A 15,103-nucleotide genomic window follows, 5' to 3' on the forward strand; every position below is an offset into this window, starting at 1 on the left:
AGCCACAGCTAAAACAGTGGCTTGGTAAACCATAAGTAGTTTGTGTTAATTACAGATTGAAGGATACAGTGATAAAGCAAAAGATCTTTATTTAGAATCCTGATAAAATTCACTTTAAAATCAAGAATTTTGGGCTGAGAATATAGCTCAGCGGCACAGCACCTACCTGGCAAGTGTGAGGTCTTGAGTTCAATTTGCAGTACACACACACACACCAAGAATTTTTTTGCTGTTTTTTTGAGACAGGGTCTTGTTGAGTAGTTCAGGCTGGCCTTAAACTTACTATGTAGCCCAGAATGGCCTCAAACTCACAGTGATCCTCATGCCTCAGCTTCCCAAGTGCTGGGATTACAGGCACCACCATACCCAGCCTAAATCATTAATTTCTCCCCTACACACACATACTAAAAGGAATATGAGGGGCAAAACTAGGGTAAAGGAATGATAAAACATTCTTTCTTTCACAAATACTAGTGTTATGTATAGAGTTTCAGGGAAAATTATTTACTCCCCTCTTCCTGGCCTACAGCTTCCTGAGGCAGTTCATCTGTGATCAGCAGGAAGAGGAAGGATTAAGCACCATGACAAATGTTTGTTTTTCATCCAAAGGCTGCTGCTCCATTCTTTCCACATGGAAGAGCCCAGAAGGTAGATGTGCTCAGCAGGTTTCCAAGCCACTCAGCCCAAACTTTACAGGGACTCTTACAGTGATCACATTTTATGATACACTGTGCTCTTGGGGATAGCTAAGAGCCCCCAAAAAGTATCCATGGTCTCCTTATAAAACATGCAAACACTGAGCAAAGTCCTGACCTTTCTGCAACACTGGCCAAATTTGAGGATTTCTACCCAGTGAGACTCACCATGTGCTGCTATTTGGAACCAGGTAGCTTTTTAGGGCTTTATATGCACTCCTCTGTAAGAGGTTATTTTATCTGTTTCATATAAGAAACAGTGTCACAAAGTGCTGAGGTACGTGACCCAGTTGCACAAAAGAAAGCAGAGCTCCTGAGTCTAAAGTCCTTGTTCCTTCTATAACTCCCAGGGCTTCTGTTACTGTTTGGGTTAATTTTGTCCACAGAAGCATCTCGATACTTGACATCTTATGGTCTCGTAACTAAGAAATCTGTCTGTTGCACCAGGTGTAGTGGCAAATGCATGTAATCCTAGCATTTGAAGCTGAGGCAGAAGGACTGCTACAAATTCGAGGCCAGTTTGGGACTAGTGAGACCCCAAAAAACCAAACACACACACACACAACCTGTCTGTTTTAAAAGGAGGTCTGAACCAGAGGAGAATTTAAAATTTGACAGCGATTTTCTGTTAGTCGATTCTAAATACTCTGTAATGCTGTCATTCTCTTAAATGGTTTTACATTGTTTTGATATACTTAATGCTACAGTATACGAAGTTGTACTCAAGGATTTCAAGGAAAGAGACAATATGGTAACTACTTTTAGGTCAGGATTATCTGGTGGTGAAACACTATTCTGCTTAAATGGTTATGTTTTGATCTGTGCTGTTTCGTTGTTATGCCCTCTTTTATCTCAATCTCCACTCCATTATTTACTTTTATAATACTTTTTAAAAATTTTTATCCTTTTAATTAAAGGAAAAAAAATAACAGGATATATTATAGTAACCCACTTTGACTTTCCATTACCTCGATTTAAAGCCCTGTATTACTCTCACCATCTGGTTTTTAATTGATGTTCCCCTATTCTGTTTTGCTGGATAGTATCAGGTTCGAAAATTTAGGCATCAGCTGTGAAGATAATGAGATTCATTATAACGCCCATTCTCGTTGACTTTTATCTACTTTTGAAGACCTACAATGTCTCCAATGGTTTGGTTTTGTCGGTTTTGTTCTTTACTGTTTTGTTCAATTGTATCATAACTGATGGTATAGGCAATTCTATTAGAGATAGCGGGAGGCATTATGGTAACCATTGTTGATCACCTTGTATTATGTTTTCACATTATCTATTATGTCCACCCTTTTGACTTGACCGATTCTGTTCTGTTATGTCACATTTGGTTTTACTCTCTTCCAAAATAGTAATAAGAACCGTGAGAGCAATGAAACCCAAAATGTGTAATAGTCTTTGTACAAAAGAGAGGAAAAGAAAGTGCTCTAAACTATTTAACTGCATGTATATTTAAGTGTATAAGATAGAATATGATATCACAGAGTTTTATTGGATCATTGAACAGAACTGTTTGCAGTATCATTGATGGAATGTCCACTTTACAAGCTTTAATTTTGTGACTTGAACAATTATTTCTAAGATGACAATATGTAATCCATTAACTAGTAATTTCCTACTGTTCATTTTTTTCTGCAAATCTGTATAACTTGTACCCTTTCTCTGCTTTTTTTTTCTTTTCTCCTTAAATAAAATTAAAAAAAAAAAAAATAAAATAAAATTTGGCAGCTGCATCCATTTTGGTGCTGAGTTGAGCTTGTGACACTGAAGGCTACAGAAAGACAGGGTGGCCAGGAGTCTTGCAGAAGCCCTCAGTGGCAGAGCTTGTATCCTTTCCTGGGACCAGAGAAGTTATCTGGTTTCAAGACAAAACTTCTTTCATGAAGAAAAACAAATGAAATGGAGAAAATATTTATACTGGATGCTTTAATTAAGTATCAACCTTATTTTCTAAGTTGGGTGCTGGATACATGATGTTCATTACATTTAAAATTTTTTTTTCTCTTTTTTGGAGAGTTTCACTATGGCCTTGAATTCCTTATGTATCCAAGGTTAGTCTTAAATTTGGCCCTCCTGTCTCAGCCTCCTGTGTATTTTTTAAATAGACGTTTGTGTATATTCAATATAGTGTTTCATATATATAGACTTTAAAACCACACTAAAATAGAGAAATATGTCACTAACTGTGTAAGGTAATGTCTACCTATAACCATATGGATAACACTCTGACCAGAAGCCACTGCAGTCACTCTGAAAGAAAGAAGAGTGTAGCTGTGCCCCTTCACCTGAGTGGCAGACAGACTCACAGCAACCACATACCCAGGGAGCCTGCTAAGCTACACAGCTCTCCTCAGAACCCGTGCACACAGAGGTGTGAAATGCACTGTAGCACTGGGCAGAGCTGGCTCCTCAGCCCTGGCACACTTGCCTCTCACTGGAACTGTGCTGTCTGAACCAAGAGTTCTGTGGGTGGCTTCTTCTCCCATATCTTTTCCTACTCTGCCTGCTGCTTTTATTCATTTCTGTTCCTAAAAGAGAAAAGAGAATGTCACATATGTCCCTGTGTGTGGGTGTGCTCCCACTTGCTTCTTGGCATCTGTACTTTCCCTGTAAAGAGCACCTCCAGTAATTTCCCATTTCCTTCCCAACACCCTGGAGGGATGGCACAGGTCCTTCTTCCAAAGAAGAGAAGTGATCAGGCATGAATGCCTAACACAGCAATGATGAACCTTTTTAGAGCTTTCAGTGATAACAGAAAATTGGCTGCAGCATGCATGCCATAGGTTTGCCACCACTGCTAGGCTCTCTCTACTCCACAAACATCTGCCTATACTAATTCTGTCTTTCTTTGTGTTGGAGAAACAGGCATGTTCCAGGACCTTTTCAAAGCATATTCTACCTGGCTGTTGATCTCGCACCTCCCCAAGGACTCCATACCTATCTGTTCTTGTATGTTTAATGCCTCCCTCTGTTTGACTCAGCTTATAAACATGCCCAGGTTTTCCATTTGTATGTGTTCCATTTTTGCTCCAAAAGAAACAGTCTGAAAGAATGCTGTCTAAAAACAAATTAGCTGTCTTCATTTCTCAATATCCCGCAACCCATTGGAGCCTGGCATCTCCCTCCACCCTGTTCTGCTAAAATGTTTTGCTGAGGTATTGACTGTCATCACCTCCTTGACAACACCTTCTTGGTGTTCTTTCTGGCCCTTATTCCTGCAACCTAACTATGAAGCATCTCTTCCCTTTGTTGCTGCAGTGTCTTCTCTTGGTTCTCCTCTTGTCAAATACATCTTTTCCTGGGTTCTCCTGGGTCACACACCCCTGTGCTGTCCACAGATCCTCTTCTTTTCTCATTTAACCCCATCCAATTCACCAACACAGGCTCCTCTCCAGCTCACGCACCCTTACTGAGCATCAAGTTCCTATGTTGTTTATTCCTGTCTGTTTCCACAGATGCAGCAGAGTCAAAAGGTTCAGAAGTCATTCATGGGGTGAGGGTATAGCTCAGTGGTAAAGCATGTTCTCAGCATGTGCAAGGCCCTGGGTTCTCTCTCTAGCACCAAAAGAATCAAAGATTCCATGATTTCTTTCTAGACCACATCTGCTCGTTTGCCAATAGATGCTTCCCTCCTCTGTAAATATCATGGCCTTCTCTAATCTGCAAGCATAGCCACTGTATTCATTTTCCTAAAGAACTGTCCCCAAACACCGTATGTATGGGGTTCACCCTGGATCAACTATCCTGTCATGCAGCCAAAGAATAAAGTGTTTATAGTTAAGCTTCAAGCTAAAAGACACTGTGAGCAGTACATATGGTCAGAGTTAAACATAAGCCATGCCGACATAAAATTTATTATTACTACCAATTCCACAAAAAAAAACCTCCCCTTTAGAGTGTGCAGTCTACACATAAACAACTCTAGCTTCTGTCTACTAATCTGGGAATACAGTGAAGATCACACACCCTGGTACTCACTCCAAGCCTTCAGCTCTGGCCCATCAGGAGGCAGAACCATGCTTTTCCTACACCATTAGCCTTAGTGAGGGGCTGCACAAAGAGGACACCATAGACAATGTCTGTAATCACAGTGGTTGGGAGGCTGAGGCAGGAAGACTGCCACAAGTCAAAGGCCAGCCTTGAGCCAGCAGTCCAAAGATAGAGGAAGAACAGTCAAGGAATGCAGAAACTATGGCTGATTTTGAACACATCAACCTCAAGATGTAACAGTTGGAAATAAGGCCGGGGAATCTAGAGAAAAACCAAAACTAAAGATACAGATTTATACATCATATCTCTATCTATCTATATGTATATACTGTACCATTTATGTATGTATATTGAGACTTCAGCTCAAATTTTTAAGTCATATGAAATCCAGCAAGTATCATGATTTGTAGCTCAGTGATTATTTTTGTGGAGCTGGTGATTTGGTGATTGCTTCAAGTGCTTTACCATTGAGCTCATGTTGTTGTTTTTGTTTTTTTTTTACATTTTTTTTTAAAAAAAATCTTATCAGTACCGGGGATCGAACTCACGACTGCCTTCTTGCAAGGCAGGTGCTTATGCTACTGAGCTAAATCCCCAGCCTCTTGTTTTTGTTTTTTGAGTCAGGGTCTTGCTAAATTGCCCAGGCTGGCCTCAAACTTGTAACCTTCCTACACTATTTCCTCCTGCATAGCTGGGATTAGGTGTATGCTACTGTGCTTGGTTGGCTGATCTGTAATTCCTAACCACAGACAGTTTTGTCTATTAGGACACAGTACGGTATCTGGAGACAATTTTGTTTGCCCCACTTAGGCAGGGGGTGGAGGTGCAGAGATGGGTTGCTCTAGTGGGTAAAAGCTACGGATCCTGTTAACCATCCTAGGCCCAGTAATCTGGACATCCCTTGAGAGGACGACCATAGGAAATGTAGCAAATAGAGGGGATTTCCTTCTACTATCTCTTTGAAGGGAAATACTTTTATCTCTGTTTTGCTTTATTCTAATTAATGGTGTTATTTTAGCCTGATTTGTTTTGTTGAACTTCAATACACATGAAAGTATGGACAGATATCCTGAAGAGAACGAGACTCTACGACAGCCATTAGTGACTTCCCAATTGTCTGGTTTTGAAGACCTAAAATGTCTTCCTCTCTGTTCGGATCAGTTTTTTTTATTTTATTTTTTATTTTTTGTCTTTTTCATTTTTATTGGTACCAGGGATCGAACTCACGACTGCCTGCTTGCAAGGCAGGCGCTTATGCCACTGAGCTAAATCCCCAGCCCTCGGATCAGTTTTATACTATGCTGTTTTGTATGAATTCTCTGTATGCAAAGACATGGACAACTATTTGGAAGAAAACAAGAGACAATATGACAAATAGGGAAGCTCTCAGGTCGTCTAGCTTTGAAATTTTATTATCTCTTACATTGCTTTCTTATGTTCTATTTTGTTCTGTTTTGTTGTATTTAATTTTATACCCTTTAGGGGCTAGGGATTTAGCTCAGTGGCATAAGTGCCTGCCTTGCAAGCAGGCAGTCGTGAGTTCAATCCCCGGTACCGATAAAAAGGAAAAAGACAAAAAAAAAAAAAAAAGAAAACTTAATGAGATCTGGTCTTGAAATAACAAAGCTGGCAAAACAGCTCAGTGCAAGGGCCCAGTTCAATTCTCAACCCTACCCAAGAAGAAAGAGTTATTTAGCCTAAAATAGCACAGGATTGAGAAGCACTACTCTAGGCGGAGAACACCTAATAACAATTTGTTGTGTGAAATGCTAGGTCCAACAATCCTGGAATTGCTCTGCAGGGCATAAACTCTAAAATGTGTTGCAGGAGGCCTAGGCTATGTTTGCCTTTCCAAAAATCTTTTAAGCTTCTGAAAGTGTAAAAAGTAAATTTTAAGAGATGGCTATTCTAAAATAATAAATAAACATGACTTGATTTTTTTGGATTAGGCAATATCTATCAAGTAACTTGTAAAAGTACGTATCTTCTTTGTTTTGGGGATCAATTACAAGAAAATAATCCAAGAACACCAAGTGTGGTGGCTCACACCTGTAATTCCAGAACTCAGAGACTGAGGCAGGAGGATCAGCCTGGGCTACCAGGTGAGCTCAAGGCCAGCCTGAACTGTGTAGCGAGACTCAAAAAAACCCAAAAGAGACTACAAGAGTTAGTGGAATGTGGTGGCACGTACCTTCAGTTCCAGCCACAAGAGGCTGAAGGATGAGGTAGGAAGATTAAGTCCAGGAATTTCAAGCCTGGGCAACACAATGAGATCCTATTTTTTCTTTTTAGTAAAGAAGTTACATAGAAGATATTTTCTACAACTTTCCAGCCTTATGAGGACAACAGTAATCTGATATCAGAATCGGACAACAAAAACATTAGATCATTATATCTTACAAATGTAGAAACAGAACTCCTCAATAAAACGTAAGCAAGGCAAATTCAGGAACATATTACATTATGAACAAGTGAGATTTATCCCCAAAATTAGGTTGGTTCAACCTATATCGATCAATCAATGTAATACATTGAATTAATAGGTATGGGAAAACCCACACAATTTTCTCAATTGCTGCAGAGAAAGCACTAGACAATATCCAACACCATTTTCTGATAAAAACACTCAACAAACTAGAAGAAATTCTCTGAACCTGTTAAAGGGTATCTACAAAAATTCCTCAGACAATATCATCAATGGTGGAAGAGTGAAAGTTTTTCCCTAACAAGACTAACAAGAGGGCTGGGGATTTAGCTCAGTGGCATAAGCACCTGCCTTGCAAGTGTGTGGTTGTGAGTTCGATCCCCAGTACTGACAAAAAAGAAAAAGACAAAAAAAAAAAAAAAAAAAAAAAGACTGACAAGAGAGAGAAGAGAGAAATGTCTGTTCTCTATTCAACATGTACCGGAAGTTCTAGGTAGGTCAACTAGGGAAAGAAAAGGTAATCAAAGAGTCAAAGAAGTGAAAGTATCTCAATTTGTAGATACAGTTTTATATAGAAAATCCTAAAGAATCCATCAAAATCCAGCAAAGTTATAGGATACAAGATCAACTTATAAAAGTTGGGTGTAGTGGTGCATGCCTGTAATCTCAGAACTGGGGAGGCTGAAGCAAGAGGATCATCTCCAGGTTGAGGCCAGCTTGGGCTACATAGTTCAAGGCCAGCCTGAACTACTTAGTGAGACTTTGCCTCAAAAAAATAAAACAAGACAAAAAAAAAATTCAGTTATATTAATGTATATATGGTAATGCAATGAACAAATAGAATGAAATTCAAGTTACACTTACAGCCGGGGATTTAGCTCAGCAGCATAAGCGCCTGCTTTGGAAGTATGAGTTTGATCCTAGGTACAAAAAAAAAAAAAAAAGTTACACTTACAATAGCATCAAAAAGAATGAATTATTTAGGAATATGTTTAAGAAAATAAATGCATGACATACACTGAAAATGATAAAACATCACAAAAAGAAACGAGAGATTGCAGTCCCTACTAAATATCCAGCTGCCTTTTTTTTTTTCTACAATGGAGAAACTCATCCTGAAATTTATAAAGAAATACAAGGGATCCAGAACAGCCAAAACAAATTTGAAAAAGAATAAAGTGAAGAACTCATACATCCTGTGATACTGACATAAGGACAGATATATGTAGATCACTGTTAGTCTTTTTACTTGATGGGCAACTGGATATTTACCTTTAAAATTTAGAGTAACTTTGAGCTGGATGATGTCCATGCCTTCAGGCCCAGCTACTTAAGAACCTGAGGCAGGAGTATTTTTGTTTGACCTTAAAAATTCCAGGCCAGCTTGGACCACATAGTGATATCTTGTTTACTAAAATTAAAATACATCCAAGCTTTAAAACCATCATATCCTAAATTACCCTGGAATAGCAACAAATTTCTTAGATATGACACTGAAAACATGAAAAAAAAAAAAAAAACTGAACTTCATCAAAATTAACTTTCAAGTGTCAAAGGATATCGTTGGTAACGTGAAAAAAAAAACTTACAGAAGGAAATATCTATAAATCATGTAATTGAAAAGGATAGGAGGGCCGGGGATTTAGCGCAGCGGCATAAGCGCCTGCCTGGCAAGCGCAAGGTCATGAGTTCAAATCCCCGATATCGCAAAATAAAAAAAGAAAAAAAAAGAAAAAAAAAAGGATTGGAGATCCAGACCAAAGAACTCTTGCAACTCAGTAAGAAATAAACTCAATTTAAAAATAAGCAAAGGAAGCCAGGCATGGTAACACACTCCTGTACTCCCAGGACTTGGGAGACTGACGCAGGTGGATTGTGGCAAGTTTGAGACCAGCCTGGGCTACAAAGTGAGCCCAAGACCAGCCTGCACCGCATGGTGAGACCTTGTCTCAAAAAGAGCAAAAAAAAAAAAAAAAAAAAAAAAAAGCAAAGGGTAAATATATACAAATCAAAATCATATTGAGAGGGCCAGGGATACAGCTCAGCAGCACAGTATCTGCCTGCCAAGTGTAAGGTCCTAAGTTCAATTCCCAGTACTAAAAACAAACAAACATAATGAGATGCTATGACTGCTACAACAAAAAAACAAACAGAGTTGGGGTATAGCTCAGTGGTAGAGTTCTTATCTAGCCTATATGAGGCCCTGGACTTGATCAACACCACCAAAAAACCAACCAACCAACCAATCAGTAACAAGTATTGGTGAGGATGTACTGCTGTCAGAATGCACAAAGCCCCAGCCATTCAGGGAAAAAGTGTGGCACTTCCTTGAAAGTTTAATTCCATTTCTAGATATACAGTCCGGAGAAGTGAAAACATATGGCTACTAAAAACATTAAACTGGCTGGGTGTGATGACACATGCCTGTTACTCCAGCAACTTAGGAGACTGAAGCAGGAAGACTGCCATGAGTCTGAGGTCAGCCTGGACTACACAGTGAGTTCAAGGCCACCCTGAACTACACAGTGAAATTTTGTTTCAAAGTGAAACAAATCAAACCAAAATTTGGAACTAACTGGTTAATAGTAGCATTTTTCGTAATAGGGCCAAAGCTGAAAATAATCCATTTCCATCAATTGATCAAGGCCTAGACAAAATGTGATACATTCACACAAAAGAATATTATTCAGTCATTGGCAGGTATGAAGTACTGATGGCTGAATGATGTGAAGAAGCTTGAAAACATTAAGTGAAAGAAGCCAGACCAAAAGGGTTACATATTTTACAATTTCATGTACAGGAAATCTCCAGCACAGGCAAATCCAGAGAAAGAAGAGAGTATGATTTATGTTCCATGTATGCTTTTTTCCTTTTCTTCCCTCAAGGCTGAAGAGTCCTATATTGCAGCAATGTGCATTGTCTCCTCAAGTTTGTCTGTTTCAGAAACATCTCATCAAATTGTCAGCTTTCCAAAAACTATAGTACCACCAGGTGCCCTAGTGTATTCCTGTAATCCTAGCACTGTGAGAGGCTGAGGCAGGATGATTCCAAGTTCAAGCCTGAGCCTGGGCCACTTAGCAATTCAGAAAGACTATCTCAAAAAACAAAAAACAAAACAAAACAAACAAACCACTTTAAAAAGTTTGGAAATGTAGTTTAGAGCAAATAACTTAGGTTGGCTTAATCCCCAAACAAAAATAATACCAAGAACCAACAATAAAAACCTGTAGTACCATACATAACACTTTAATATGACAAATTTTAACTACTTAAGAGTTTACTCTGTCACTCAGGCAGCATGTTTATGTATTATTCTGTATCACTCCAACCAGTTTTGATCCCCTTTTTTTTTTGAGACAGGGTCTCACACTGTAGTCCAGGCTGGCCTTGAATTTACTATGTAGTCGAGGCTGGCCTAGAACCCACGCAATTCTCTTGCCTCAGCCTCCTAAGTGCTAAGATTACAGGCATGTACTATCATGCCCAACCCAACCAGTTGGTTCTTGAATTGGATAAATTTGATAAAACTGTTTTTATATTTCCTGTTATATTATCCTATAAAATTAATGAAAAAAATTCACGACTTTTGGTCATCCTGTATTTAAGTAACTGGACTGGTAAGTGGTTAAAACCAGAATCGGGCTGAATGTGACTTTCATTTAAGCCACAACATACACTTTATGCACATCTGTAAACCACTAAGATCTTGGTACTGCGTCTCCCTCATTTTACTTATTAATTTATTTTTGTACCAGGAATTGAACTCAGGACCTTGCACTTACCAGGCAGATGCTGTGTTTCTGAGCTATATCCTCAATTTGATTATACTTTTGTTGAAAAATAAATTTATAAATTAGATTTTTTTTGAGACAGGGTCTCACTATGTAGTTCAGGCTGGCATAAACCCAGGCCAGCAATTGAACTTTTGGAGCTTCTCCTGTCTCAGCCTCCCAAGTGCTGGGATTATAAGTGTGTGCCAACAAACCTGGCTTACAGATCAGATTTGAAATGTCCTGTTTCAATCAAAGAACAAAGGAACTGGTTTCATTAATTAAGAATTTATGGAACAGAATTTGTATGTAATCAGATCCATAGATGATCTTATCCTGGCATCAACGTAGAGGATGATAAATTAGATATTTTAGTTTTTACAGCACCAGCACCTGGATTAAAGTACTAAATACTCTGAAATCCACAACTGAAAAAGTTTACAGAAAAAGACTATACATCACTATGTAAGATACTAAAATGACTGAATATGTAATATTCATTTATTTTCAGTCAGCATTAATTTCTTTCCTTTCCCATTCTGTCAGCGATTCTTTTTAAGGTTAAACACAGCAAGCTAGCACCTAAACACAATTTAGTAATCCTTGGTTAGGTCATTTTAAGGTAAAGAGGAAAGCATGCAGGGTGGGGCATAGGGGTTTAAAATTAACTTTCTTCTGCGTATCCAACTCTTTTTCATTATCTGCTTGTTGATCCTTTCTTAGGTGACAGGTGGGTAGATACTTGCCTTATTCCAGATACACACTTGGCTGACAGCTATTGCTGAAAAGGCAAATATGGATGTACATTATCTAAACAAGATGAATACCTACAGTAGTTCTGCCTCATCATTTTTCATATATTTGGGCGGGCAGGCAGGGATGTGTATTTTGGTAAGCAACAGTTTATGGTAATGCAACAGTAATGATAAACTCTGAAAACACAGTGTTTACATTCTTTATTTTCTACCTTGGAAAACCGTGGAAATAAACCAGCATGGTGGCTAACACATGTAATGCCACCACTTAGGTGACTGAGGGAGAAAGACTGAAAGCAGGACCACTCTGGGCTACATAGTGAGTTCAAGGCCAGCCTGGACTACACAGCAGACCCTGCCTCAGAAAAACAAAACAAAATGAAACAATCCTCTCAGAAAAAGAAAAACAAATCTGAGGATAATTTCTACCATATGAGTTGCAGCACCCATTGTTTGGCTCTGTTAATTAGATTTCTGCCTGTGAAACATGTCCCTTGGATGGGCATTTTTTCTTGGAGGCAGGATCTTGCTGCATTAGCCAAGTTGACCCTGAACTCTGGGGCTAAAGGAATTCTCCCACCTCAGCCTACACAGTAGCTGGGACCACACGCACAGGCCACCACCATGTCAATGTTTCCTTCAGAATCACGTACCTGGCTCACTTTCTCCATCCCCTGCTGTTCACCTCGATGGCAGGCCAGGCCTGTCATTTTTACAATGTCTTTCTCGAGGTTCAACAACTTTGGCTTCCAATCTTTTTTTTTTTTTTTTTTTGGTACCGGGGATCAAACTCACAACTTTGAGCTTGCCAGGCAGGCGCCGGTGCCACTGAGCTACATCCCCCGCTGGGTTTTCAATCTTTCAACCTCTGTTTATCCACAACTGCAGCAAATTCCTGAGCAGTTTCTCAAGCCCAGCTTTTAATCTTTACCCCGCCTCCCCTCCCCAAGATACAGGAGACTGAACCTAGTGTCTGAGAACTGAGCTATATCTTTCATTCCTTTTTATTCTAAAAAAAGGTCTCACTAAATTTCTAAATTGCCCAGGCTGGACTTGAATTTCCAGTGCTGGGATTAGAGGTATGCAAGGCGCGCACCATCATGCCAGGTAAGCACCCATCCCCCCTGCAAGCACTTTTTTCTTTGCGTTACTTGGGATTGAATTCAGGATCTTTATACTGAGCTACATTTTTATTAAATTTTATTTTTAGATAAGGTCTCCCTTATCTAAATGCTGAAGATGCCTCGAACTTGCAATCCTCCTGCTACACTCTCAAAATGGCAGAATCATTGGCAAGTGTGGTGTTTTGCTCCACAACAAGGCAGTTTTTTCCAGTTTTCCTCATGCGCACAGCTTGATTTGGGTTTCCGGCTGTTTCCCCCATATAACCGGCCTCTCTCCTCCTCCAGACCTGTTCCAACACGCCCTCCCTGCGCTTATCTAGCAATCTGCAATCCAGAGCGAACTTATGGGGGTGGGTAAGGGGTGGACAGCCAGCATGCACTGGTTCTGCTCCCTTTACCCACAGCAGGATAACCTCTGCTTGCCGCAGCAAGCTTCCCAGTTAGGAAGCCCCGGGGCTGTACCCCGTAGCCCTGAGCTACAGCCCAACAACTCAGCTCTGGGGCCCTGGACCACATGCTTTTTGGGCAGCGATAAAACTTCTGGAATTAAGATACAGAGCTAGAGATGGTTGCACAATCCTGGGAACACACTAGAATCTCCACATAACCAGGTGTAGTGGCGCTCGCTGGAGACCTTGGGAGGCCAAGGCAGGACTGCCGTGGGTTTAAGGCCAGACAGCCACATAGTGAAATGAAGCCCAGATTGAACTACATAGCAAACTAAAATAGTGAATTTAAGCCAAGTGTCGTGGCACATTCCTGTAATGCCAGCATTCTGAGATACTGAGGCAGGAGGAATGCAGGTTTGAGCCCAGTTTGACAATTTATCCAAGTTTTATGTTTAAAAAAAAAAAAAGAGGTGATGGTCAGGGATGTAATTCAGTGTTTACACTGTATCCCTGGGTTCAATCCTCAGAGAGTTTGTGTGTGTGTGTGTGTGTGTGTGTGTGTAAACTGTGGATTTTATGGTATGTGAATTTTATCTCCAAAAAGATGTTTACCAAGGCATATATAATGTTTAAAGAGATGAACACCGTAGATATCTAACAACAGGGAAATTCAGTGCGATTCTGATGCCTATTTCACTGTAATGTGCAAATCACTTGTTTGCAAAGCCGAATAGTAAGGTTTTCACCCCCAAAATGAAGTTCAGACATGGTCAAAGTAAAGAGAAAAAACAGAAAAATAGATTTTCTGTTAACACTCGTTTACTAAATACTTCAGGTGGGGTGTGTGCGTACTATTTCCCACCCTGAGCTGATATTTTACCCCTATTTTACAATGAGAAACTAAGGCTAAGAGCGCAAACACAGAGAAAATTATGGCAGTGCTGGAACCGGGATTCCACCCTAGTCGGCCAAACTTCCGGGCCTGCAAACCCACAGGACACCATCTCAACCAATTTCCAAGTATTTAAAATCTGATTTGGGAGTTGTGTGATTTTGTTTTCTCCAGGAAGCTGCCCCATTGTTTTCCTTCCTTTTTGCAGCGCCGTTCTACTCACAACACAATGCCAAGGGCTCGGAGGGTGTGTCGCGGTTTCTCCCGAACCAGGGGCGCCCCGCAGGCCCACGGGACTCTTTAGAACTAGCGTGGAAAGGCTGGCTTCCTCACTAACGCGCAACTCGGAGGGAACAGGAACTCGGCCGGACGACCCACAGTGGGGCACGGCCTTGTGCAGGTGACCGCCTCACCTCGTCCCTTCCTGTCTCGGGTACGGGATTGGGTTCGATTCCAATCTGAACTTTATCGCGCAAAACCGCCTCCAGGCCTGCAGTCCAGCCACTCTCAGGCGCTGGTGGGGCTTCAGCTCCTTTAGGCCACACTTCAGAGTCTGACAGCAGTGGCGACACTCGGAGTCCCCTCCCCCAGCGTGGGAGGCCGAGGAGCCAAGCTCGCAGGACACGCCGGGCTCCACGCCCCGGGACTCCAGGGCCCAGACGGCCACCCACGTCCCACTCAGGCCAGTATTCCACGTGGGCACCCCTGCTCACCCCTTTCCCCGGACGCCCCAACTCCCCCTCCCCCACCTCTGTAAAGGGAGAGTAGCAGCCCCACAACCGACGCCCAGGAACCCCTACGGAGGCACTTACTCACTCAGACGTTGCGTCCTTCCAGACTCCTTCTCGGGCCCAGCTCTGCAGAAGTACGCGTGAGGCGTGGAACGACCCGGAAAGACCGAGTTGTGGTGTCAGCCAATTAGGTGCGCACGTTTTTGTACTTTCGCAGCCGATAGGGCTACAGTGACCTGCTCTGCCATCTTATTGGGTAAAACTTCAGTCTGTCAACGTCAATAGGCGAGCTCTTACGAGCGGGAGGGGCTTGAGGCTTC

The 15,103-nt window shown here is 41.1% G+C and overlaps 2 protein-coding genes across 6 annotated transcripts in view; one reads left to right on the forward strand and one right to left on the reverse strand.

Annotated features, from left to right (window-relative positions):
- Dcaf4 (DDB1 and CUL4 associated factor 4) overlaps window positions 1–14,978 on the reverse strand; it is a 37,395-nt gene extending 22,417 nt beyond the window's left edge. The window contains exons 1-3 of one of the 5 annotated variants that reach the window (XM_063241217.1): window positions 14,865–14,975; window positions 7,987–8,042; window positions 3,136–3,235 (exon numbers count right to left, since the gene is read on the reverse strand). In XM_063241217.1, the coding sequence (XP_063097287.1) occupies window positions 3,136–3,227 (92 nt within the window). In that variant the 5' untranslated portion in view covers window positions 3,228–3,235; window positions 7,987–8,042; window positions 14,865–14,975. Of the gene's footprint in view, window positions 1–3,135; window positions 3,236–7,986; window positions 8,043–14,864 lie in introns of all 5 variants that reach the window. The other 4 variants (XM_063241218.1, XM_063241219.1, XM_013155202.3 and 1 more) reach the window with 4 other exon arrangements.
- Dpf3 (double PHD fingers 3) overlaps window positions 14,838–15,103 on the forward strand; it is a 287,741-nt gene continuing 287,475 nt past the window's right edge. The window contains exon 1 of the mRNA XM_063241223.1: window positions 14,838–14,974. The gene's annotated coding sequence lies outside the window, so the exon portion shown is untranslated. The remainder of the gene's footprint in view (window positions 14,975–15,103) is intronic.

Source organism: Cavia porcellus, unplaced genomic scaffold (genome assembly GCF_034190915.1).
Source record: "Cavia porcellus strain 051 isolate PalLab524CR breed Dunkin Hartley unplaced genomic scaffold, mCavPor4.1 scaffold_31, whole genome shotgun sequence".
NCBI classification, from domain to species: Eukaryota; Metazoa; Chordata; class Mammalia; order Rodentia; family Caviidae; genus Cavia; species Cavia porcellus.